This window comes from Camelus dromedarius, chromosome 9 (assembly GCF_036321535.1).
Source record: "Camelus dromedarius isolate mCamDro1 chromosome 9, mCamDro1.pat, whole genome shotgun sequence".
In the NCBI taxonomy this organism is placed as follows: domain Eukaryota; kingdom Metazoa; phylum Chordata; class Mammalia; order Artiodactyla; family Camelidae; genus Camelus; species Camelus dromedarius.
In genome coordinates this window covers 66,957,716-66,984,775 of record NC_087444.1, presented here as the reverse complement: position 1 = coordinate 66,984,775, position 27,060 = coordinate 66,957,716, and the positions used below count along the sequence as shown (strand labels likewise).

At 38.5% G+C, this 27,060-nt stretch overlaps 2 protein-coding genes across 17 annotated transcripts in view; one reads left to right on the top strand and one right to left on the bottom strand.

The window, feature by feature from the left end:
• ZNF383 (zinc finger protein 383) overlaps positions 1–16,373 on the bottom strand; it is a 49,536-nt gene extending 33,163 nt beyond the window's left edge. Inside the window, exons 1-6 of one of the 16 annotated variants that reach the window (XM_064489624.1) lie at positions 15,925–16,373; positions 15,104–15,171; positions 8,072–8,153; positions 6,473–6,561; positions 3,602–3,728; positions 3,195–3,290 (exon numbers count right to left, since the gene is read on the bottom strand). In XM_064489624.1, the coding sequence (XP_064345694.1) occupies positions 3,195–3,290; positions 3,602–3,728; positions 6,473–6,481 (232 nt within the window). In that variant the 5' untranslated portion in view covers positions 6,482–6,561; positions 8,072–8,153; positions 15,104–15,171; positions 15,925–16,373. Of the gene's footprint in view, positions 1–3,194; positions 3,291–3,601; positions 3,742–6,472; positions 6,562–8,071; positions 8,561–15,103; positions 15,172–15,924 lie in introns of those variants that run through there. The other 15 variants (XM_064489631.1, XM_064489623.1, XM_064489630.1 and 12 more) reach the window with 15 other exon arrangements.
• A 4,771-nt stretch (positions 16,374–21,144) lies between these two features.
• LOC105096945 (zinc finger protein 27) overlaps positions 21,145–27,060 on the top strand; it is a 64,355-nt gene continuing 58,439 nt past the window's right edge. Inside the window, 2 exon segments of the mRNA XM_064490001.1 lie at positions 21,145–22,251; positions 22,530–22,745. Coding sequence (XP_064346071.1) covers positions 22,668–22,745 — 78 coding nt within the window. The 5' untranslated portion in view covers positions 21,145–22,251; positions 22,530–22,667.

The window sequence follows — 27,060 nt, the reverse complement described above, 5'->3', positions numbered from 1 at the left end:
TCTGGAAGCCTACCAGAACTTGCCTGATATGGTTTCTTCATAGTAAAATTGCAATTTTAAGTGTAGAGCTTTCCTGAGTTCTGTGAATCATTCTAGCAAATTATTGAGCCCGAGGGGGCCATGGAAATCCCTGCATCTTTTAAAGCCAGTTGGTCAGAAGTGTGGGTGGTCTGAGGACCCCCTGAGACTTGCAGCTTGTGCCAGAAGTGAGGGCAGTCTTGTGCAGGACTGGCTGCTAACCTGTGGGGTCTATGCTAACTCTGGGTAGTCAGTGTCAGAATTAAACCACAGCACACCCAGCTGAGGTGAAAACAGAACAGGGTCCACAATAAAGGCTATGTTGGATGCAGTTTGAAAGAGATTACGGAGGGTTAGCCACATGGGGGAATAACCTGAGATCAGTCTAAGGTACAGAACTAATCTGATGTGAGTGGCAGACAGGGAAAACTCAGAATATGCTATATGCTGGGGATTCCGGGAAAATACTGTTTGCTTGGAATTTTGTGATGCTGATCTTGGGAGAAGAGAGAGACTTGATCATGTAGCATTGTAGTGGCTGTGATGGGAGGCAGATGGAGTTTAAGACAGACAAGTTAAAACAGACATGGAGCGAGATACTGCCGAGGAAAGATGACAGGAGTCAGAAGCAGACTGATGACAGCTGAGTTCCCAACACTGACAGTTCCTACAGGTTCCCAGGCAATTATCTAACCTTTCTAGGCCCCATTTCTTCATCTGTAAAAGGGAGATAATCCTTAATTCATGATTATGGGAAGGGTGAGGAAAAGTGTAAGGGGATGTCTTTCAGTATTTGATAGCTAACATTGTGAAAGAATTTATCAAAAATAGAGACATTAGGCAAATTAAATAATTTGAAGACATCAAAATGGAGCCTACTGGACATCTCAAGCCAGAAACAGGGACTTCATTCCAGCATACTCTTTTTTCTCCTTCCTCCATAGGATCTTTCAGCAACTTTCATCTATCTAAGCTCCTCAGCAACTTTTTAAAACTGTCCTTGTCTATCTCCACTGCCAATACCCTCCTCCAAACCAGAATCATCTCTTACTCAGACGACTCAAGGAGCCTCCTAAGCCAGTCTCTCCACCAAGTTCTCACACTCTTTAATGTATTCAGGGACTAAAATGACATTTGGCCTGGGCTTCCATTGTTCAAAATCCAAACTCCTTATAATCTCTGGCAAAGGCTGAATGGCGTGGTTCCCACTTGTCTCTCCAACCTCGACTCATATTCCACTCTCACTTGCTCAGGGGGCCCAGCAACACTGGCCTTCTTTCAGTTCTTCAAACACACCAAGCTTTCCCCTCCTGGAAGGGCCTTCACAGGGGTTCTTCCCTCTGCCTGGAGTTTTCTTCTTCATTAGCACATTAAATAGTTTTATTAGTACAAAAACCTAGTGGTGAGCCTGGCATTAAAATCATTCTGAAATAGTCATGAGCACAAATGACATTTCAGGATGTCTACAAGTATAGTAAAATGATACAAAAATATCTGTGATTTCCATTCACGTCAAAGTCACAAGAACTAAATACTACTACAGTTTGTTGTGTACATCATAACAGGAAGAAATGCAAAATTTCAATTAGGGATGACTAAATATATAGATGCACCTTTTCTTCTTATCCGAGTTCGTGAATTCCCTAAATCCTATCCAAAGGAATCCAATATTAGCAACCTCTCAGTTGGAGAGATCCTTTAAAAAGATGACGTCACACTCCCCTGCTCAAATCATCTCATTCAGAATAGAATGGCTTTATGTCTCATTTAGAATAGAATTCAAAGCCCATACCAAGACCATCAGGACCCAGAATCATCTGCGGGTACACTCTCCCTCCTGCCTGCATTCAGCCCAGACACACAGACACCCTGAGACTTGCTGGCCCCTTTCACACAATTCCCGCCTTGCTCACTCTGCTCCAGCCACAATGGTAAGGGCCAAAAAGCTCCCAACTCAGGGACTTTGATCTTCCTGTTCCTTTTGCTTGAATCTCGTCTAACAGATATTTACATTACTTGTTCCCTCACTTCCTTCAGGTCTTGAGTAAAACCACGTCTTCAGACAGGCCTTCTCCACCTCCCTTCACAGCACTTATCACCAGCTGGTATTTTTTTCCTCTCTCATCCTCTAGAACGTAGACTTCAGAAGAACAGAGCTTTGTTTTGTTCAATCCTGTAATCGCAGCATCAGGACCAATGCTTAGTACATAGCAGAGTTTCAGTAAGCACTCCCCAGGTCGCCCTGCTCTATACCAAATCTCTGCTCCTCTGCCACCTCTGCCTTCCCCATCTAGGCTGCGAGCTTTCTGTTTTTCCCAACACTGTCACTACAGACGGTGACTGCCATCACTTGCAAGGCTCCAACTGCTATTTCAGTATGAATTCATTCTACTTCTGCATACTTAGCCCCTGACTTTCTGCTAAGATCCCTGTCAATTTCTTTTACTAGATTCTACTCTGTGAAAGCTATTCACAGGTATATTTTGGCACCATTGTTTGGCTCCCAGTTCTTAATGGCTGACACAACTAGCAAACTGCAGCACACGGCAGACTTTGTTCCACAAATTTAGGAAATCAAAAATACTGGAGAAAGGAAAAACGCACAACAAACTGAAAAAATAAGTCATTGGATATGAAAATGAATATATGTATATTCATGTATGACTGAAAAATTGTGCTGCACACCAGAAATTGACACAACATTGTAAACTGACCATAACTCAATTAAAAAAAAATAAAGTCATTGGCAGGCAGCTATAGTGAAGACTGGTACTTGGAGGGGAAGGGCAATGCAGACATGCACACAGGCACACACAAACACGTGTGTTATTTTGGGAGTGGTGACAGAACGCTGAGATGAGTCGAAGAGGAAGAAAAGCCAGCAAGAAACTGATTCTAACATATGGGTAAGTTTTCTCTGTAGGGGAAGTAAAGGGCACCTTCTACTTGAAAATAAGAGTGGTATGGGAGAAGAGAAGTAGAAAGCGCAGTAAGCAAAAGAAGGAATGAAACAGGTCACTTGTAAACTCATGCTAAAAGGGCTTAGTTTTCCCCACAGGCCTACAGTTTTGATGGGAGCTTCCAAGATAACATCTCGAAGGTGCTGTTCCTCCACTGATGGGCTGAGTTATTACCCGTGATGCCTTGCTTCTCACTGCCAACAGTCTCTCACTCACCTGAACACAGGCCTCTCGTCAGCTCTCTGCCAACCATCCAGGGGTCTTTCCCTTGTTCCAATAAGGAGATAACTTGAGGCTTAGGAATGTAAAGTCCTGCTCACAAGAAAAGATACGGAACATGGTTATGCTGTGGGTAAATCAGATCCAGAAATAAGATCCAGTCCCTTGATGATCAAGGAAGAGATGCCACCACAGGAACAGTCAAAGGAGGAAGAAGAGGCTCAGCCACGGCCAATTGGAGGTGCCCATTTCCCACTCTTCCTTATCATTTCAGCTCAAACCATTCATTTGGGGACAGGGAGCAAAAACTCAGCCGATAACTCGAAAAGCAGATGAGAAAGTCAATGCAGAGGAAACAGAAATTGCCAAGGAGAACTCTAAGTTCCTGGTACAGACGCCCTTACCCATGGACACCAGGTTGCTGTAGTTCTCCAACATGACATCCTTGTACAAGTCCCTCTGAGCAGGGTCCAGACATTCCCACTCCTCCTGAGAGAAGTCTACAGACACATCACTGAACACCACTGGTCCCTGAAACAATAAACTGTATTATCTGTGGTCACAAAATAAACATCATGACTGTCATGCTTGTATTGTGGGGTAAAGCGAATGAGCAATTATACTGGTATCACTGAGAACCAGAATCTCTGGATCCTAGAATTAGATGCAAGAGTTATCAGTGTATTTTATATTAAAAAAAAATTTGACTCAGTCCACAGAAAAGGCCTTTTAACCCAGTGGCAACGAGCATCCCTACTATCTAGATTGTAGCCTCTAAGTACCATATTCAAATAAAAAGGAACCAAAGTTCTTTGGGGAAAGGGACGATTTCAGGATTGAATCAGAAATACACAGAATGAGTCTGAACATTCTGCTATATCAGAAAGCAAGAGAGTGATCAAAAACTATTAGAATCATATTAAAAGGACTTGGGAGACAACTTAAAGTGCCTCCCACTGGCCAAAGACGATATAAAGTGAAGAGGAAATATAATGGACTGATCAGACCAAAAATATTTAAATCTATGAGTTCATAACTATACTGAATTAAAAAATCACTAGTTATCTTTATAGAAGTCTAAGAAACCAACTCATTATTTTAAACACTGGAAAACAAAGGGCAAGAATCAAACATCCGTTCCCATACAAACTGTCTTTCAGGGTAACCAAACAGTTGATAAGACATTTAACTTTACAGATAGTACTCTACTTAATCTATGAAGACGCAATGACAGAATTAAAATATCATTTTGAAACCACTAACGAATTAATGAATCTAGACAATAATAATCACTGGTGGTTAACATTATAAAAGGAAAGAGAATCAGAAATAACATGTCTCCTAATGGACTCACACATCACCACCTATGAAATATTCTTGACAAAAAAATCCCAACTGAATCTGATTAAGTTTCTAGATCTAATGAGTGATTTTCAGGAAAGACTTAGATGATACCACAGAGAAGAAATCAGCAAAATCCAAACAGTGGACAAATGAATTTTTTCTTTTTTTCTTTTCTAACAACAACAACAACAACAAACTAAAAACTGCACAGATAGAAGAGAGACGGAAGGGGTACCTACAAAGTAAGAGATTCAAGAGACATATCAACCAACTACAGTGCACAGTCCTTATCTGGATTCTAATACAAATAAATAATTAAAAAATCAGACAATTATGAAAATGTGAACACTGGATATTGATGACATTAACAAATTATCTTTAACTTTTTCAGATGCAATAATGGCATAAGGAATCTTCTTTTAAAAAAGAATCCTTATCTTTTAGAGTTACATACCAATTTCCTTCAAAATAATCCTATGTGTGGGAGTGAGGGTAGGCAGTGTGCATGGAAGAAACAGGAAGAGGTATGCATGAAACAAGACTGACTGTGAGTAGATAATTATTAAAACTTAATGGTGAGCATATGGTAGCTCATAAGACTACTCCACTTTTCTGTGTCTGGAATTTATTATAATAAAGTTTTCTAAAGAGGGGTGGTAGAGAATAGTTGCAACCGTGTATATAGCATTGATTTAAACAAAATTGTGATATAACTCTGTTGTGAGGAAAGGCAGTAGAGAGTGAGATATAGCATATCTAAATCCACACACACCTTGCAAGTAAAAAACTAGAAAATGTCTAAAAATTAATTAATCAAGAAATAGCATCATAGAAATATTAATTTAAAATACAGTTAAATTCACTGGATACCGCTAAAAGAGATAAGAGTGCCTGCCTTTATGGAGTAGGATGAAGTGGTGAGTCCAGAAACTTGATCAGATTCAGTTGGGATTTTTTTGTCAAGAGTATTTCATACGTGATGATGTGATTCCATTAATGCTCCTTGAATTATTAACATGTAAAATTTGACAAATACATTTTAAGAACAGCAATATTTCTGAAACAGCATATAATTTTAAAGACTCTCATAAACTCTAGTTCTCTCTTGTGCTTTATGGTTATAAGAATAATTTCCTGTTAATACAAATCTTTAATAATTATTTTTCTGACACCAGAATTTTCTACAATATAGATATTACTGGCGAGATTTAGAAGGTTCTTCTGAGCTCTGATAGTATGATCTCAGTAATTTATGAACTGGCTGAACTCACTGTAATCATCCAACAATCCTATCATTATTTCTGAGATAAAGAAAACTGGTGATTCAGATGGAAACTCTCATGACCCCACACTTCCTGCTCAACCTTAAACTGGACTTCTCTCATGGATATCCTAACAGAGTTCCAGAGATCTGTCTGTATCAGTTCCCACCCAACAGTCCTCCAAGCCTCATAAAACAGGAGATCTTGCAACAATCTAACATTTGGAGCTACCAACACCACCTCCCATCTGATCTGTAGAGATAATCTTGGCTTTTCGATGTTTGTCTGAGCTAAGCAACTCATACCTCCACCTTATCAAATCACCATACAGACAGGACAAGTTCATTCTATAAATCTACTCTTGTTTCCTTTAAGAAAATGCATTTCCCCTCCATCATAGTCCCTGGGAGAGGGCTGAGAAAAGAGATGCTCAGTTGTTTACTGAATGAAAATATTAAGGCTGGGTCAAAAGAAGCAGGTGTGTAGGTGTGGCACAGGATTATCTAGAAACAATGAGAGGAAATGGGAACCACGATCCTGAAGGGGGACCCTGATAGCCAGAAATGTCAGGAGAAAGAAAGCAAATACTCACATGCCCTTAAAAAAATTTTTTTTTTCTTAGAAAGAACTGAGTGTCGGGAAGGTAAGAAAGAACAACAACTAACTCACCTGGGCCATGGCTTTCAATATTGTAGGAGACGATCAGTCCTCCTTGGGGCTGTTCTCCTGAAAAAGGATAGTGTTCTGAGAAGGCAGGCCTGGTGAAACAAAGGAAAGTTCTAGAAATCACACCGGCCTTACAGTCCTCAGACTGTCCAGGCAAAACTACCTCCACTTCCCTTGGTCCCATGATAGAACTCTAGTTAGTGGGAGTATGGAATAAATCCTACTCCTTCCTCAACCCCAGAATCTCCAGGCTGCAGCTGCAACAAGAAGGATCCCGGCTAGTGGATCCAAAGGAATACAGACTGAGATTCCCTCTCCTTCACCCGGGCAATCCAGGTTCCCTCTCCTTCACTCGGGCAATCACTTGGCTGAACAGCCAAGTGATTCAGGCAGGACCTTGCCCCATTCCAGTGATGTTTTGCTCTGAACCTAAGACAGAGCTGCTATGATCTGCCCTGAACAGAGCGCTCCCCTGCAGCCCTCAGGTCCCCAAGCCAGATTCACCCAAATGGTGCAGGTTGGTCAGGAACACAGTTCACTCTAATCAGAGGAACTAAAGACTCCCCTAATCAAGCCTTCTCATCTCCCAGGCACCAGAAAGTCAGTCAACTCCCCCCACCACACACTCATACCCACAATGAGGCACTCCTCATTCTTACACTCTAGATGCTCTAGCTCTATTGTTTTAAAAAATAGTAACTTTTCTTATGTGTTCTTGCCACACAAAACAGTCAAAATGTCAACATTTCTAGTTTTGAGGTAAGATGTTTCTAACCTATACATATTTATATAAATGTCTCTTTTTTCTAAAACCTTTAACACTTTCATTTGTTACATTTAAGTCATTTTTTCTCTTTTTTTTAAATTGAAGTATAATTGATTTACAATGTTGTGTTAGTTTCAGGTGTACAGCAAAGTGATTCGGTTATACATACACACTTATATCCTTTTTCAGATTCTTTTCCATTATAGGTTATTACAAGATATTGAGTATAGTTCCCTCTGCTATACAGTAGGTCCTTGTTTATCTACTGTATATATAGTAGTGTGTATATGGTAACCCAAACTCCTAATTTATCTTTCCCCCACAAATTTAAGTCTTTAATCAATTACTATTTTATTTGGGTATGAGACTATTTGGTAAAAGACAACAGACTAAGGTTATCAATTATAATTTTATTTTAGTGTAAGATAGGAGTTGGTAATCCTACTTAATTTTCCCCCAGAGGGGGCTACTCAAGTGTACCAAAGTCACATATGAATAATGTAATATTTCATGGGAATTAAAATGCACCGTTATTTTATATGCCACTAAGAAAGAAACTATTTAAGATATAACCTGACTTGAGATATGCTGAAATGAGAAAAGAAAAGTGAGCTTTAGAACAGATGACTATGGAATATACTTTCCCTATTGATTTAAATGTTACCATTATCACAGATACATGTTGGGATTTTTTTGTGGTTCTACTTTTTTTGTGTGTGGTTCTGTTTTGATTCAGTGATCTATTTATTCTTTTGTCAGTACCACATTCTCTATTTATTATAATTTAAAAATGTATTTTATCGTCTTAATTCTAAAAAGACCCCTCCACTACATACCTATTAGAATGGCCAAAGTCCAGAAAACTGAGAACCCCAAGGGTCGGCGAAGATGCGGAGAAACAGGAACTCTCATTCACTGCTGGGGGAAATGCAAAATGGTACAGACACTTTGGGAGACAGTTTGGCAGCTTCTTACAAAACTAAACATACTCTTACCGTATGATCCAGCAATTGTGTTCCTTGGTATTTACCCAAAGGAGTTTTAAAATTATGTCACACAAAAACTTGTGCGGGTGCTTATAGTAGTTTTATTCATAATGGCAAAAACTTGGGAAAAACCAAGATGGCCCTCAGAGGCGAATGGTTAAATAAACTGTGGCACATCTGGACAAAGGGGCATTATTCAGCAATAAAAAGAAATGAGCTATGGAGACATGAAAAGACATATTACTAAGTGAAAGAAATTAATATGAAAGGCTTTATCTGCCATATATATGCCATATATGCATGCCATATATATGTCTGCCATTTTCAATATGAAAAGCTATATATGACTTTCTGGAAAAGGCAAAACTATGGAGACAGTAAAAAGATCAGTGGTTGCCAGGGGTTGGGGGGGGGGAAAGAGGGATGAATAGGTGAAGCACAGAGTTCTTTTAGGGCAGTGAAACTAGTCTCTATGATACCACAGTAATAATATATGTTATTATACATTTGTCCAAACCCATGGACTATACACCACCAAGAATGAAACCTAATGTGAACTATGGACTTTGGGTGATAATGATGTGTGTTTTTTTTTTTTTAATAATGATGTGTTAATGTAGGTTCATCAGTCATACCAAATGTACCACTCTGGTGGGAGATGTTGACAATGGTCTAAGCATGTGCAGGGGCAGGAGGTATATGGGAAATCACTGCACCTTCCTCTCAAATTTGCTGTAAATCTAAAACTGCTCTAAAAAAATAACATCATTTTTAAAAAAGTTCTGGCTCTGAAGCCTGACTAGCTAGATTAAACAGATAATAACCCCCTCAATACTCTTTTTTCTCAAAAGTTTCCATGTAGATCAGTTTAAAAATTGTACTGGTATTTTTCCCACGACTGCATAAAATGAGTAGATTAAGAAATTCTTTGATTATGATGTTGAATCTTGCTTTCTTAGAACACAGAATACCTTTGTTTATTCAAGTCAATGTCTGTATCCATCAGGAACATTTAAAATTTTTCTTCTTATGTATCATGTATGTTTCTTATTCAGATTATTCCTAGGTGTCTTACACTAATTTTTATGGCTTTTATTAAATGGTGTCTTTTCCCAATGTATCTTCCACTTTTTTTTAATAACATACAAAGTCTACTGATTTCTGGATGTTGACTTTGTACCTTTTTGAATTTTATTATTTGCACTAGTTTTCAGTCTATAACAGGATGTTAAAATATGCCTTTCTCATCCTCAGCTTAAGAGAGGCCCTGGAAAAGGAGAGCAAGACAACATGGGCCACAGAACCCTGATTCCACAGTGAAAACCTTGGCTATCTTATACATTGTGCAAAATGAGCTGTCTGGAAACTGATTTTGTGCCCTTGGTTCAATTCAACATCTATTCCAAAGGTAGTTCAGAGATTTGAGAGTGTATGAGAGGAGGCTGCAGTGTAGGAGAGAAGGTTGTTTTTGACAGAAAGATGCATTTTTGGAAAGCACCGGTATGCCACCTCATAAAGAAAAGAGGGGACCCCAGTGCCACCAGGATTCCACGTGGAATATAACGAGAGTTCTCCATTAGAAGGCACAAAGACTGGGGCCTAATTCTCTCCTGGGACTGGACATCACAGTAGGAGCTGGCCTGGGGTTAGGTTATTCTAAGTCTACCAAGAGGATTTTCAGTAGCGCACCTTGCCTTCTAGAGATGGGCTCCACGGGGGACTAACACCCAAAGGCCAAGTGTGGGAACTGCAGGCAGCCAGCTAGAGCAGGCCACTGCCCTCTCTTCACAGTCAGATGTGAACACGCCCCAGGGCAAGAGAGGACCAGTGTCAATACAACTAGGATTTTTTTTTTTATCCCTTACTCTCTCCCTTCCCCTGCTCCCAACCTCAGCGAGTTCAGAATACCTCAGCGAGTTCAGAATGGGACAGAGGAGAAGTTCGGGAAAAGGAAAGAAAAGTAATCAACAAGGCTACCTCACTGCAAGCTCCTGCTCAAGGAGTCAGGAGGCTTAATTTTTTTTTTTATAAAAGTTTATGGTGTTGATTAGTTCAGTGACATGGACATTTTATTATCCAATACTGACTGAAAAACTCATCCATGGGCAGGAAATCAACTGGCCCCTAAAGCAACTTGATAGAAGAAGTCATGGGAAGACAAAAAGCAATTGCTTTCTAGTCGTTTCCTATGCAGTACTGTTTTTCTAGTAGATTTAGAAAAAAAAATGTTAAATAATACTGTACCTTCTTCCTGATTTTACTATGAAGGCATCTAGTATTTCATCATTAGGCATGAGGTTAGCTTTTTGTTTAAACTCGTTAATACAGAAATTTCCAAATGTACACAAAAATAGAATTTAAATAGTATAAGTAACTTCCATGTGTCCATTAACTAGCTTCAACAATTATCAAGTCACATCTTGTTTTACCTGGACTCTAATCCACTAATTTTAGGTCAGCTTTCTTATTTTTTAACAGCTTTACTGAGATATAATTCATATGCTATATAAGTTACTCATTTAAAGTATACAGTTCAATGTTTTTTAGTATATTAACACAATCCAATTTTAGAACATTTTCATCTCCCCTAAAAGAAAAGCCATTAAAAGCCAGTTCCCATTTCCCTTCCTCCCCTAGCTTTGAACATTCCTGGAACAAGTTTTTGTGTCAATATGTTTTCAATTCCCTTGGGTATGTACCTAGGCGTGAAACTGCTGGGTCATATGGTAAATCTGCTTAACTTTTTAAAGAACTACCAAACTTTTTTCCAAAGCATTTGCCCCATTTTATATCCCACCAGCAATTTCTGCAAATCCTCACCAATACTTCTTACTGTCTGTTTTTTTAATCAGAGCCATCCTAGTAGGTATGAGGTGGTATCTCTTTGTGCTTTGATTCACATTTTCCTTATGACTAATAATGTTGAGTAAAATTAGTTTTTTAAGAACCTAATTCCTTAGAATGCTTTTCTAATGTAATTTCCTATACAGTCCATTACTTTCCCAAGGCATCCCCACTCATGTTGGAATAGACAATAACTCTGTTTCCTAGTAAGGAAAAGAAACTGAGGGTGGCGTAAACATTCTGCGTGGCTAATGGGAGAGGGGAATCAGCACATCCTTGCATGGTTTTGGCCAGGAAAATGGACTGGAGAGGAAATTAAGACTGAAAGGGCATAGGGCCAACAAAACTCGGGAGACTGATGCTCATCTTAATTTCTCTTGGGTAAACTCCAGATTTTCAGTAAATGTTTTCAACCACCCAAATTACTTTAATTCAGAGTAAGCCTGCTCAAAACACCAAGTGTTTAACTTGCAAAAATACTACCTGTATCCTAACTCTCCAACTCTTAAGGCTGCTCATTTTTAGGTTAATAGAGTCATAAAGAAAGTTTTTAGCCTTATGCAGTCATAGAATTACCACTGGAATGTTTAATCACTACATAATGAAGCTAACATTGAATAGCTTCAGTATGAGAAGTATGAGAAACTTTTGAAGGTTGAAAAAAAATCACTTAACATAAGAAAATTAGAGAAAAATAATATGAACACAAAACCTTAAAAAGAAAACTTTTGAGCTCCGGTACCACGTAAAGTAGCCCAATAATGGCAGCATTTTTGCCCAACAAACTCTCAGGTATAAGATAAGTCACCTGTTTCTGGTCTTTTATTCATTTCTAAGAAGGAAAGAGGAAAAGTGAAGACAAAAGAAAAGAATAGAGGGTTCCTGGATAACAGCTGACTACATGTCTTAGAACAGAAAAAATAAAATTTTTTTGGATAGATCTGGAACCTTCTGCTATTACCAAAAAGTGAGGCTATTTTCAAAAACATCAGGTGCTGCTGTACACCAGAAACTAACACAACATTGTAAACTAAACATAAATAAATAAACATTTTTTTTTAAATATAAAGGAGAAAAAAAAAAGTCTGCAACCCTGAAGAGGGCCCTCCTCACCTGACCATGTCTGAGACCATCCTGCTCTCAGACTTTCAGCATCCAGAACTGTGAGAAATAAATTTCTGTTGTTTATAAGAAAACAAACAAAAACCAAAAACTATCAGGTGCTGTGCTGAAAGGACTCCTTTTCAGAGTCTCCTGCAGGGGGCTCTCATTGGCCAAGTAATGAAAATTCATGCAGCAACACACTCCTCCTGCCACATTTGTGCTACAATGGAGCCCATGACAATCATCAGTTAACTGAAACATCTGAAAATGTTAAGTCCATAATAACATGTGAGAGGAAAACTGTTATAAAGTCCACAAAAGAGGAAGGTGAATAAGAATGGTTTTTTTCTTTAACTTGCCATAATTAGTGATTTCATTTGTGGGTTTTTTTTTTCTCGTTATATTATTCATATTCCTGGTAAAAGGTGCTTGTTTCCATCTGCGCAATCTGAAAAGTATAAATGCAGAGTACTTCGAAAAAGCCACTTAGCTCCAGAAAAAGGAAAAACTGTACCAAAACCAGGAAGGACCCATCACACCTGTGGCCTCACATAATAATCCAAGATAGAAAGCGTATTCCACAGTCAGCACCAGTGGACACACACAAAACCAAGTGGAAACAGGGTACAGTAAAGTAGTAAGCTGAATGTTCCAAATGAGAGCTCACTGTATACTCAGTCCATTATCACCTAGGAAATGAACATTTTATTAACAATATTAAACCCCTAATAATTATGTAGCAACATTAACTAGGAAATTTAAGTTTTTTAAAAAACACCCCTCGCCCAGGTCAATATATCTTCATGGCAGGAGAGTGAGTTGTAATGACGTTGCAGACTATGAAAACAAAGCACACGTCATGTCCAATAAAGACACTGAGTTACAAAAATAAAAATCTATATCAAAATCAAAAATTTACACGTCTGATGAAATTAAAAAGGGAATCACCATAATGGTCACTGGCTCAGGTCCTAATATTGTGCAGTAAGTCCCAGGTACCAATCAGGAATTGGGAACTCAGCCTTAAACATAATCTATGGTGGTTTTTGTTTTTACCCTCCTATCTAATTCAGTAATTTGTGTCTTTTCTCCCTTTTTTTCTTCAAGTTTTGCCTGTGGCTTATCAGTTGTACTAATTCCCCCAAATAAACTTTTGGCTTTATTAATCTTCTCAATTATAAATTTACTTCATGTTTCAATATACATTTATATTTGTATTTGTAAGTTTATATTTGAGCTCTTATTGTTTCCTAGTTTTAGCTTTCTTTGGATTTAATTTAGTATGCTTTTCCTTAATTTCTTAAGATGAACACATAGATCGATTTTTCAACATTCTTCTTTACTAGAATTATGTATTTACAGCTATATATTTCCTTCAGGTTCAGCTTCAGCGACACCCCACATTTTGATGTTATATTTTCATTATCATTCAGTCAGAATACTTTGAATTTCTATTGCGGTTTCTTCTTTGACTCACTAGTTGTTTACCATTGCTTAAATCTTGAACATTGGGAAATTTCTAATTATCTTTTTGTTGTTGACTTCTCGCTGAATTCCATTATGGTCAGAAAACATATAGTTTTATGTATGTTTCAATCCTTTGAAATTTATTGAGATTCACTTTATGGTCCAGCATATGATCAGTTTGGATAAATGTCTCATATGCATCTGAAAGTAATATATATTATAGTTGTATTGTACACTGTTCTACATATAACATTTAAGTGAGATTTGTCAATCACATTGTCCAAATGTTATAGAACTTTACTGGGTTTAGACTGATTGTCCTACCAGCTATTGAAGAAAGTGCTAAAAATCCCCTACTATGATTGTGATTTGTCTACTACCTCTTTCAGTTCTGTCATATATATTTGAAGTCATTTTATGAAGGTCTATACATTTAGAATAGTATCTTACTGGTGGACTAACCTTTTTATTATGAACTATTGCTCTTTCTCTCCAGTAAAGCTTCTCTCAAAGTCTATTCTCATCCACTAAAGTCAGGAGTGTAAACTGATCCAACCATTTAGGAAAACTGTCAATATATATTAAAGTTGAATATTTGTATAACCTATGCTACAGAAGTTTCACTCCTAGAAATATACCCAACAGAAATGCATTCATACATGCACCAACAGACACACAAGAATGTTCATAGCAGTCCTGCTCATAATAGTCCCAACCTGAAAACAACTCAAAAGCCAATCACTAATGGAAAGGATAAACAAATTGTGGTATGTTTATACAATGCACTTTTAAGCAACAATAACAAATGACCTACAACTACATGAAGCAACATGGATGAATCTCACATATCCATACTACATAATATTATTATACAGTACATTCATATTACATGTGAAATGTCATGGTGAACAAAAAGAAGCCAAGCACAAAAGAGCAGATACTGTGTGATTCTATTTATATAAAATTTAAGAACAGATAAAATTAATCCATGGCTATAGAAGATAGAATAATTGTTATCTTTGGGAGATGTGGGCAGTGAGTGGATGGGACAAGAATTAGGCTTCTGGAATGCTGGTAATGCTCTATTTCCTGAACTGATTTGAGCTCTGGTTAAACAAATATGATCACTTTGTAAAATTCATCAAGTCTTATATTTTTATTTTTGTACTTTTTGGAGTGTATATTTTTAAAAACCACATGCTATGCCATTACATCAGCAGATTCATCAAAAATTAAAATATCAAGTGACCAAATATTAGAGAGAATACAAGATGATTATGTTTATAAACTGCTGGTAAGAATTTAACTGGTACAACCATATAGAAAATCAGGCCGGCATTATCCAGGAAGTTTGAAGATACACACATACCCTATGGCCCAGCAATTACATTGTTATGTTTATTACCTAGGGAAGTATGCATATGTGCACCAGGGTACTTATAAAGCAAAAAGGAAACCCAAGCGCACCTTGTATTTGGCATGGCCAACAGCCATTCCTCCTTCTTCCTCTGGGGACCTCCCTGAGAAAAGCAGAGCTGAGAAAGGAGAAAGGAATCATGAAATGTCAGGCCTTTCTGGTGGCACAGACTGATCCGAGGTTACTCTGGACCCACACCTATCACCCATGGAGAGGACGGATGAAGAGAGTTTAGAGGAATTTAGGCTGCCCTGAGCATTCCTGGTGTTAGAAGGGGAAAAGTCAATGCTGTCCAAGACCAAAATCTGTCCTGATGTCACGTATCAACCACTGGGACACACAATCAGCCTGGCACAATTATAGGTACCCTCCAACCGCACACACAGTGCCACAAAAAGTTACAAGTTCACACTCACACATCCTCACAGTCACAGACGTCCAGTACACTTATTACTGCTAACATTCATAGAACCACAATCAATAACACACACGCAGCCCTCAGATAGCAAAGTCATAGCCACATAATCAGATTCCCTACACTCCCCTCCCCAGTACACACAATGACACAAAGTTAAACAGACACGCAAAATCACAGTCCTACCACGGGGACACAACCATACCTACACACAGAGCTCCGCGCACACAGTCACAATGACACACCCACCACAGGGACATACAAACACACCCGCACACACCGCCACACAGTCACAAAGGTCACAAACGCACATGTGGAATCTCACACTTCGGCCCACCCCCCAGACCGGCCAAATAATATGGCCCCGAGACTCCGGACCCGCCTAGACAGTCCCTTCAGACCCTCGGGGATGCACCTCCGGAACCTAGCCGAGCCCTCAAGACCTAGGCCGCTCACCTTGCACTTCCCCTTCTCTGGAGGCCGAGGGTCCTGCAGGCGAGTGAAGGGGCGGCCCTAAGTCCGCCGGGGCCTCTGGGAAATGTAGTCCGGAGCCAGATTCTCTTGGACAAGATGGCTCCCAGCCCTCGGATTTTCTGTTAGAGCACAGCTTAGGCCGAGCCACATCTCTTCTCCCCTCTCGGAATCGCTGCCAGTAGTCTTCAAGATCCAGGGGCAGCCCCCTACGCCCTAGAGACAAGCTGCCTCCATTTGTCCAGCCAATCCCAGGGAGCCATGTGTTCCCTGAGAAATAGAAACAGGTCGCGGGAGTCGCACCGGAAGTTGATTAAAGCCGCACGAACTTCTGGGAAATGTAGTCTAGAGTTGGGATGGTTGAGGCGCCCGCCCAAGATCGTGTTGGCTTTCTGCCCTGAGCTTGGACACAGTGAAGGACAGAGTGGCGCCCAAGACTCTTAGGAATTGTAACTCTCTCTGAGAATGTTCCAGACTGACTGACTACACCGCCATTTTTGACATAATTCATTCCTCCGCGGATTAGCCTGGCGCAGGACCTGTGCTGCTCTGGCAGCGGAAATCTGGGAGTCTCAGACCCAAACCGCACCAAAGAAACTGAAGGAGAGTAATCCTAGAGCCTGGAATGGGGCTGATGGGGGCTAGTTATTGGAAGCGTCAAGCAGTGTGTTTGTTGAGCATTGTAGTGGTGACTATTATAGTGGCCCCAGTGTGTAAGACCATAGGTGAAACTGGATGAATTACCACACTTTCTTCATCTGGAAAACGATGATATATGGGGCACATGTTCTGGTACTATAAATTTTATTTGACTTTTGGAGAAGGATACTAGAATAACATTCAGTTTTGGGTTTGTGCTTCTCAGCCCAGCTCTACTTAGATGTCTTCAAAATCATTTGTCTTTTATGATTTTTGTGAAGATAAGTTCCTATTTATAACAATTACCATTTGCTAACCAGTTAATTTTTTTCCTAAGGACTTTACCCAAATTATTATCTTTTCTTTTTATTATAAAAAATTTCAAACATTCATGAAAGCAAAGCAAACAGTACAATGAGTTTACATGTATCTATCATCCAGCTTCAACAGCAATATTTTGCCAATTTTGTCCTGAATTATTCTTAATTTTCGCAATTAAACACATATATAAGTCAGGTATTACCATCATTTTACAGATGAGGAAATGGAACTTACAGACTAAATAATTTTTCAAAGGGCACAAACCTTGCAAATAGCAGAGCTGAGACTTGAAATCCAATCTCTTTGTTAGAGTTCATTTGATTTTCATACTACAGCACTTTACATTTTGTTCTGTCATGCTATTCAGTTTTTCTTTTTAATTTTGGGGGGAGAGGTAATTAGGTTTATTTATTTATTTTTTAATGGAGGTACTGGGGATTGAACTTAAGACCTTGTGCATGCTAGGCACACCCTCTACCCCTGAGCTGTCCCTCTCCCCGTCATGCTATCTGAAGCTTGCTTTTACTTCAGACTGTCAATGGCTATAGCCTTTGGTGAAGTTATCTAGTTTCTCATCCTTGGCCAGCATCATCACATGCCAACCAAGTGGTATATTACACAGTGTCTACTCTTGACATGAAAGGCCTCTGTATCATCTGCTCACACCAAACTCAGTCAGTCCTCTGAACTTTCCCTAGGGTATTCCACTTTGAACTACCATACCCTTGTCCCCATCAGATAACATTCAGTGTTGTTTTTATTACAGAGTTTCTGGCTCAGGAGTCACTAAGACACTCTTTGCATCATTGGAGAGTGCTAGCCTTCCCACATCCACAAATCTGTAGTTCAGAATCATATGAAGCTTAACTATATAATGCCACAATGCATAGAATATCATAAAAATTATTTTAAAATAATGATGATTATGAAACTTAACTGCTTTCCCTATTTTCTTAACTTCCTGATATTTTCCTGTACCTTCATTCTAATTCCTTTTCCTAACCCTTTATCATTCAATAGTTACTTAATTGAACACCTGTTATATGGTAGACATTGTGCTATAAGCTGATTAAACAGCAGTGAGTTAAACAGACATGGCCCATCCCTTAGATTTTCGATACGTTGTACTATTATTTCCCTCTTCATCCTAAATAATTTGTAATATCCCTTGTTATGCTGTCCTTAACCCAAGAATTACTCAGGTGTGTATATTTTAATGCCCAGGCATTTGGAACATTTCATTATCTGCCTGTTGTTACTTTCTATTTTCATTTTGATGTGGTCTGAGAATATGACTTATGTGATATAAATCTGGGAGCTTTGTAATTTCTTTTTTGGCCTACTTTGTGGAGAATTTTTATGAGTGTTCTATCTATGTTTGGGGAAAAAATGTTCATTCTCCGGTTAAAAAAATTTTTCAATGTAGATGAGTGATATACCAAGCAAACTATTTATATTATCCCAATACAGCCTAAATCCTCACCTTTCTTCTGTTTGATCTGTTTCTGAGAGATGTGTTAATATGCTACTGTGATTGTAGCTTCCTTAAAATGTCCCTGTTCTATCAGTTTTTCCCATATTACAGAACTATATTGTGCAATAAATGTTAGAAGTGTTGTATGCTCATGGTAGCTGCATCTTTTTAAAATATGGAATATCTTTATTAACATTGTTTGCTTATGGCTGTATTATTTAATTCTGTCAACACACCTGCTTTCTTCTTCATAATATTTCTTTGAAAATGTTTTAAAAATGCCTTTCCTTTCTAGTTAAATTTTACTGTGAAAGTTTCATACAAATACTAAAGAAGAGAACGTTATACTAAACTCCATGTACCCATCATCCCCTGCTTCAACATTTATCATCATTCTGTTACTCTTGTTTCATTCATCTACCCCTCTCCAGTGAAGTTTTTAAAGCTAATATTTCACCCATAAATACTTCCATATGAATCTCTAAAAGATAAACTTTTTTTTTTAACATAACCACATTACCAACAAAATTAACAGTAATTCTTAGGCCTCTGATAAAAATGTATGTTCACTAATGGACTTTCACAGGGTTTTCCTTAAATCAGGCTTTGGGAAAAGAAAGAGAACCTGGCATAAGCAGAGTCCAACCCTCTAACTTGTCCTATTTTTAAGCTGAATCCCAGAAGGGGACACAACTGGCCTGAAGATACCCAGGATGTCCACATCAGAGCCCAGGCCCAGTTCCCTCAAAACATCTTCCCCATCTCCTGGGACTGAAACAACACCTTAAGTAGGACATAGAAACTCTTACCACCATCAGGTGGAAGAACATTCTGGAAGAGGCAACATTTAAGCTGGGTTTTGAAGACTATCTAGGAGCCCACCAGATGAAAAGACTTGTCTTTACAACTCCCACTCATAGCCCCCCAGAGTGGGGAACTGGGGGTGGGGAGAGTGTTAGCTGCTCCAGAATTTCCATATAGGAGAAGCTAAGGGAGGAGTCAGAGACTGGACTTAAAGTTTCATTTCTCGTGTTAAAGACTGCACCATCCTTCCTGTAGCGGATTGCTCGTTCTGACATTTCTCTGTCTTGCTGAATATTTTCGGCCCAGGAGCGGACCCCATTCTAAACTCTCCACACTCTCCCTGAGTACTTTCTCCAAAAAATGGATTGTACCATCCTGACCTGACATCCTGATCATCCCCCGGTGATTTCTCCCAGGATCCAGCCGTGGAATATAAGACATCTGTCTTTCTCCTTTGGTGATTTTTCCTCCCTGGCTCCCTACTTCCCGGGTGGTTTCTCCAAGCAGGCAATTGCCCTCCGCACTGTGCTGTATCCCGAGGGGCATTGCAGGTTTTCTATTACATAACATGAAGCTCCGGACCGCATCTCCAATAACTTCCTCCTCCCGGAAGCCTACCTAGCCAAGACCACACTCCCGTATTCTGTGTGGTAACCCCTGCCTACCTGTATGAAAACCGGCAGGAGGCCTATTTCCCCAGTGTACGGAATGGACACGCTTCCCAAGATGGCGCCCCGCAAGCCGAAGCGCCGTTGGGCGCAGCCATGTTCTCTGCCCGACAGCGCCTCTTACGGACACTGCACAAGGTCCCTAGCAACGGATCTTCGCCGGGTTGACAGTTGGCAGAACGCCGCTTCCAAGGTAACTCAGAGCATGCGCAATACCAACAGTCCGTTAGGGGCTGTGCTAGAGGAAGCGGAAGTGGCCCTCGGAGTCGTTTTTGCTGTTTGTTTCAAGAGAATCTTCACATTTTAATTCCGAGAGGTCTCTGAGGTGATTTTGGCTGGTCTTGATTAGGAATCTGTGGGGTCAGTGATGGAAGGATTGTCCGTGGAGTTAGTGATGATGGTTTTGGGGTTCAGCATGAGGGGCGGGGTCTGTGGCGTCGGTTGATGGGTGTCAGAGGGGTCAGTGATAGGGTTCTCTCTGGGCAATGAGGATCTTTGAGATGAGTAATTGGGATTTCAGGGCCCAGTGATGAGGGTCTCTGGTGAGTGACAGGGTCTGTGGCGTCAGCATGGGGATCTCGGGTCTGTGACGAGCTTGCTTTATAAATATTCACAAGCTTAGGTGTGTAGCATTTTCTTTACTGCTCACGTCTGAGTGTTGGGGTTTTGTTTTTGTCTTTTTTTTGAATTTCAGTTATTTTTTTTCTTTGACGCATGAATTATTTAGAAGTGCATTCTCTATTTCAAATAATACCTCTGGGTGATGATCAAGTGTAAAAATTGCTTTACGGCCCAGCTCACGGTCTGTTTTCCTAAATGTCATTATCTATTACGTAAAAACAATGTGTTCTCTACTAATTGTATTGTATTGTTTCAGAAATATATTACACAGATTGTTTTGTCTGTTTCATTATAAAGATACACTCACACTGGAAAGGTGATTTGTCCACTTGCCCTTCCTTCTATCTGTTTTTGCTTTATATATTTGAAACTATTATTAGGAACGGTTATGTGTATTTTTAATAATAGATACGACTGAATAATTCAAAAGATATAGCAATTTAAGCTTCCACCAACAATTTATAAGAGAGTTCATTTTCCCAAATGCTTTCCACCATTTTTTTTAAAAGGCTTTTACAATTCTGAGGGAAAATTATATCTAGTTGCCTTAATGCATTTTCCTGTTAATAAAGTTAGCATCTTTTTCTTTAATTGCCATCTAAATTGCCTTTTCTTTGAATTTGCATATCCTTTGTTTTTTTTCTGGGCATTTTTTTTTTCTGTTTGCTAGATTTTTTAACATTAGGGATAACCTATCATCACATATTGAAAAAATCTTTTATATGTGTATCTTGATTTTTATTTTTAAGGTGTATTTTAACATAGAATTAAGAAATATTTGTTTTTTCTTTTGTAGTTTCTGGGTTTTCTCTCATGTGTAATAAGATCCCTCCTACCCCACCACAGTGTTATACAAATGTATACTCTAAATTTTATTTTAATATTCTTTGAGATTTTTTAATTACATAAACTTAAAATGTTTGTTCCTGTTGGAATTCAGTCTAACGTGTAGTGTGGGATGGGGATCTTGTTTGTTTTCTTCCAAGTGGATAGCCAGTTATGTCAGCACCATCTATGCAAAGAATGTCTTGTGTACACTGAATTGAATGTCACTTTGGTCGCGTATATAAATCAGTATTGTCTAGTCTATTGCTTTACTTGCTTTTTATATTTTTATATTAAATTTTAATATCCAGTAGTGCATGGTGGTGGCTGATATTTATTGCATGCTGCTTGCGTTCCAGGGAGGTGATGAGTGCTTTGCAAGCACCAGCTCATTTAATGTTCATAACTCTTTGAGGCCGGCACTTTCATCCTCATTTTTGAAACTGAAGCTGAAATAGCTTCTTCATTTTCTCATAGCCGAAAAGTAGCAGAGCTGCAATTCAAATCTGCGATAACATTACTCTGTATCTCATGATTTTCCCCGTATTTTACCATGACTATCACAGGTTTTTGTTAAACGTGTTCTCCACAGCACTGGTTCTCAAAGTGTGGTTCCTGGAATAGCGGCTTTAGCATCACCTGGGTACTAGTTAGAAATGCAAATTCTTGGGCCCTGCTGTGGTCTAAATGTTTGCCCCCCAACCCCAAATTCATATATTGGAATCCTAACACCCAAAAGTATGGTATTAGAAGGTTGGACCTTTGCGGGATGATTAGGTTTTGAAGGTACAACCCTCATGAGTGGGATTAGTGCTCTTATAAAAGAGATCCCATAGAGCCCCAAGCCCCTTCTACCATGTGAAGATACGACTAGAAGGTGCTGGCTATGAACCAAGAAGGCCTTCACCAAAACATGATCATGCTGGCACCTTGATCTTGGACTTCTCAGCTTCCAGAACTGTGAGCAATAAATTTCCATTGTTTATACGCTCCCTAATCTGTGGTATTTTGTTAGAGTAGCCCAAATAGACAGCCCCTACCCTAGACCTACAGCATCAGAGACTGTCAGAGTGAGTCTGAGAATTTTTAACTGTGTTTTAACAAACCCTTCAGGTGATTTGAATGCACACTCAAATCTGAGAGCCACTGCTTTGTGGTGTCTAGCTCAGGAAACTACATCTTGGTGTTCCCTGGAAATGTTTCTGTGATGACTGACCATGTGGACATTGTCTTTTCAGGTTTCTTGGCGTCTCTGGGGAGCCACTGGGCCAGATCTTCCTCCAGACCCCAGCTCACCTCTCCCCAGCAGCTCTGCTGGAGTTCACAGATGTCCACCAAACTTTAGGCTTCTGAGAGAATAAAGGTTGAGACCCAACATGACCATGCCAGCTAATTGGTCCTCTCCCCAGAAATCCCTGGGCCTGGCTCCAGAGGAACATAGCAGCTCATGTGAGGTGAGGAGGAGGAGTCCCGGGGGTGGGAATTCGTCCTGGGAGCACCAGAGCCTGAGGACGGAGGGAGTTGGGCCGCAGGAAGCAGCCAGACTCTCCTCTGCTCCTGAAACATCTTGATCTTTCTGCCGAGAATGAGCAACGTGCAGGTCATGTGTCCACATCTAGAGGCCAATAGTATGACAGTGGAGAGGTATGATGTCAAGGAAAACTCTCCTTTGTTTTGACCTCATGCTATATTGATCTTCTGGCTGAAGATGAAATTCTTGGTTAGAAATCAGTTACGTGCAAGACTTTGAAAGCATTTCTCTGTTTCTTCCTAAACTGTTTCCCCTATACAAATACTTTCTCTTTTCTCTCTCTGAAATTTGGTTCTCCGTGTTTTTCTATTTATTTATTACTTCTTATTCTGCTAAACTTAATCAACTTTGTCTTCCAGCCCTTCTATTGAGTTCCTCATTACTGCTATCAACATTTTAATTCGGAGTTTTAATTTTCAAAAACTCTAGTTGGTTTTATAAATGTTTCTTTTTATTAGCATCCTGTTCTTATTTCACAGATGTAATCTTATTTCTTATCTGAAAATATTGTAATAATTTATTCGGAATGGTTTAATTTTTTGAGTAGATAATACAGACACTTCAGAAATTAAAAAAAATATACAAAGCAGTACAATTGAAAGGCATAATGAAAGAAATTCTGGGAAAGGTCAGGACTGTGGTTGGTGCATCTCTGTCCCCTGCTTGCCCAGGTTGCCCCAATACAAATGACCAGTTTTATTAGTTTTGACTGCTTAGTTTCTTCCTTCCTTCCTTTCTTTCTTTCTTTCTTTCTTTCTTCATTTTTGGTGGGAGGTAATTAGGTTTATTTATTTATTTAATGGAGGGACTGGGGATTGAACCCAGGACCTCGTGCTTGCTAGGCATGCACTGTACCACTGAGCTAGACCCTCCCTGTGACTGCTTAGTTTCTTTATGTAAATAAAAACAATTATAAACTTTTTTCCTTTCCATTTCACAAAAAGTGGCATACTAGACGCATTTCTGCACTTTTTTTTCAACAACTGATAAAATTCAACACTGTATGGTACAATATCGTGAACAATGTGGCAGGGTAATTCTCGTCTTATCCTCCCTTTCTGTTGTATATATAAGAAGCAGTGGAATATCAGTGCAGGCAGTGCAGATGCAGTGAATCTCAGCTGAATCTCAGTGAACGTCCACTTCCATTGCTGTTGGGCAGTTCTGTGATTGGGCATCTTTATCTAGAAGGTAGGAAGAATGGAGCGAGTCAAAAGCAGCAGTCACTTGTATTAGCTAGAACAAGGGGATGTTTGGTCACTTTTGTGGTTTGAACAATGTTCTGATTTTTGTCTGTGCTCAGACATGATTACAGAGTGGTCTTGGTTTTGTCTTGCGCCATCATGGTCAGAGAGTGGTCCTGTTTGATGTTGGTGTTCTGTGTTTTTTGTGTAACTGGAGAGCACCGTGACCTGGCTGATCCTGCCTGGCCAGCTCCTAGCAACACCCAAGTCTAAACAATAGTGCCAGGCAAGTTCTCAGCACTCAAGGGTTGCTTTTCTCCTTGTTTAAAAATAAAGGAATGGAAAAATTGACTCAGAAACAAAAGCCAAAAGAAAGCTAAGGCTGCAGGTTTAGAAACAGATCAAAAGGAATTTAAGATGAAAAATATCCAAAGGGAGGGAGAGGCCTGGTTCAAACTTACAAAAGTAATAATATACCAAAAAGAATTGTCAATATTTGTTTAATTAATAGTATATATCTTTGAACTATATTAAGTAAAAATGAACAGAAATCATTAAATATACCATTGACCATTTTATCAACTACTCTCAAAAACTTCATGATCAAAGCAGACAAAAAATACCTACCTTTGCTATAATGTTGATTTTATTTTCTGAGCAAGAGCATTATTCTATTATATAGAAAGCAAAAGGCTTTTACACAACATTGTGAGTGGACTTAATGCCACTTAAAATTTCTTTCTTCATAAATATTCTTTAAAAGAAAAATCACGAAATGTCTTCTTACAAAATTCTTTGAGTTGAAGTTTAATAAATACAGTACTAGATCTTAAAGTTGTGTGGTGAAGCTAAACCATGAACATAGGGGAAAATATAGTTTTAAATGCTTTTTGAGGAATCCTGGGAGTCTGGGGAAAAAGGAAACAAAACCTATGGTATGAGTTATACTTTCAACTGAAGAAGTTAGAAAAAGAACTCAACAAATATGAGATAACAATGAGGACTAAAAAAAGAGAAGAAATCAGTCACAAAAAGAATGAAATAATTGATAAAAATAATGGCAGAAGCGCATTTCTGTGTGAAGGTGATCAAAAGGAGTAGAGATACATAGAAAATATGTAATAAAACAGAGACAGTTACTGCTATATCAAATATTAAAATAATCATGAATGTTATATAAAATCATACACAAAAACATGAAAACCTAAACAAAAAGGATAAAATTTTCCAAAAAGTAAATGTCAAAATGGCAAATACAAATGGTTCAGAAGCCTTTGAAGAAATTAAAATGTTGATCAGACACCTCCAACACAGTCAAAAATGTTGGAAAACGTCGTGTGGTTTTACAGTTTGATCTTTACAACAAAGTTTTGGGTCAAGATGGTATGTCAACTTATTCCCAATCTTGTTTTTGGTGTTTGTTTTATTTTGTTTACTATGTTAATCTTGATGCTCAAACCAGTCAACGGCAGTAAAAAAAAACTAGAAATTGTGAACATAGATTCAAAAGTCAAGTGTATTAACTATTTACAGCAAAACAATGCTCAAAAATAATCTAGAAAAATAATTTATCTCAAAGAAATAAAATTTAAAACCTAGCTTAAATGGATAAATTTCTAGGAACATTAAACTTCCAATGAAACCTTTAATTACCATTTACTACATTTTCACTTGTAGGTGTTAAGATTTTTACTTAAAAAATTCTGCTTTTAATTAAATTAAGATTGCATCTTTGGAGAGATTTATTTGCATTGATTTTATTCTACTTTTGGAATACTAACGTGTGTGTGTGCAAGTTTTATGTTTAATATTTCTCAATGTACATAGGCACTTGAATGTTTCTAGATACCAACTTTTTTACAATAAGATACATAGTTATGAGATTTTTACAATATAGCTTTTATTTTCCACTTTATCTTCTTGAGCCAAGAGATACTATTTAAAGTTTTCCATCACGAATATATTTCTATCTGTATTTGCCTGTAGTTTCTGTTTATACATTTTGATGCTATGTAATTTGGTGCAGTGACAGTAATGACATCTAAATTCTCTTTGTCCTTGTTACATTTACTGTTTTTTCCTTAGAATTCAGCTCTGTCTGATGTTTGGATAGAGGCTCTTGTTTCCTTTCTGTTGGTGGATTCAGATGTGCTTTTTGCTTATTCTTTTACTGTCATCCTTTGGATCACAAAGAAATAAACTGTAATCTCTAAACACAATTAAATAAAAAGATAGCTTTCAAGTATCATAATTTTAAACCTTAAAAACTGCAAGTATCTTTAATACTTTCTCTATCCTGTCCTTCCTGCACGTTCATTCCTTCCCCTGAATTCAGTGACCTGCTTTGTATATACAACTCCCAAATCTTCAACTCCATACTAGCTCTCTCTCCACCTGCCTAGTATGCAGCCTTGTATATTTCTTATTGCCTAAATCTCACTATTTACAAAATTTATTATTTCTGGTCTTCTTTCTCCTCCTCTAGTTTGTAAACTCATCTGTGACATCGAACCTACAGCAACACAAAACTGATTAACTGAGACTTATATGAGTCCTTTTTCGCACTTTCAACTCAGTATCAGTTTTACCTCCTTAATTATTAACAGCGATCTCTCCTGTAGCCTTACCACAGCCTTACTTTAGGTGAGTAAGAATTTTGTATTCTCTCACATGAATTGTGCAGTGCTTCTTGGGACTGACTTTCCTGTCTTGCCCATTTCAGAATACTCTGTTTCGAGGATAATCTTTCTTCAGTATATTTTTTCAAATTTTTAATTTATTTTGAAATACTTACAGAGTCAAAGGCATTGCAAAATATACTACCGAGAGTTCTCCCGTAAATTCCATTTTATTGAGGTACATGGTTCTTTTTATTCATTGCCGGATCTGGTTTGCCAGCATTTTCTTTAGGATTTTTGCATCTAAGTTCACAAGAGGTATTAGTCTGTAGTTTTCTTTCTGGTACTGTCTTTGCACTGTTTTGGTATTGGGGTAATAATACTGGTCCCATAAAATTAGTTGGGAAGTATTTCCTACTCTTCTATTTTCTGGATG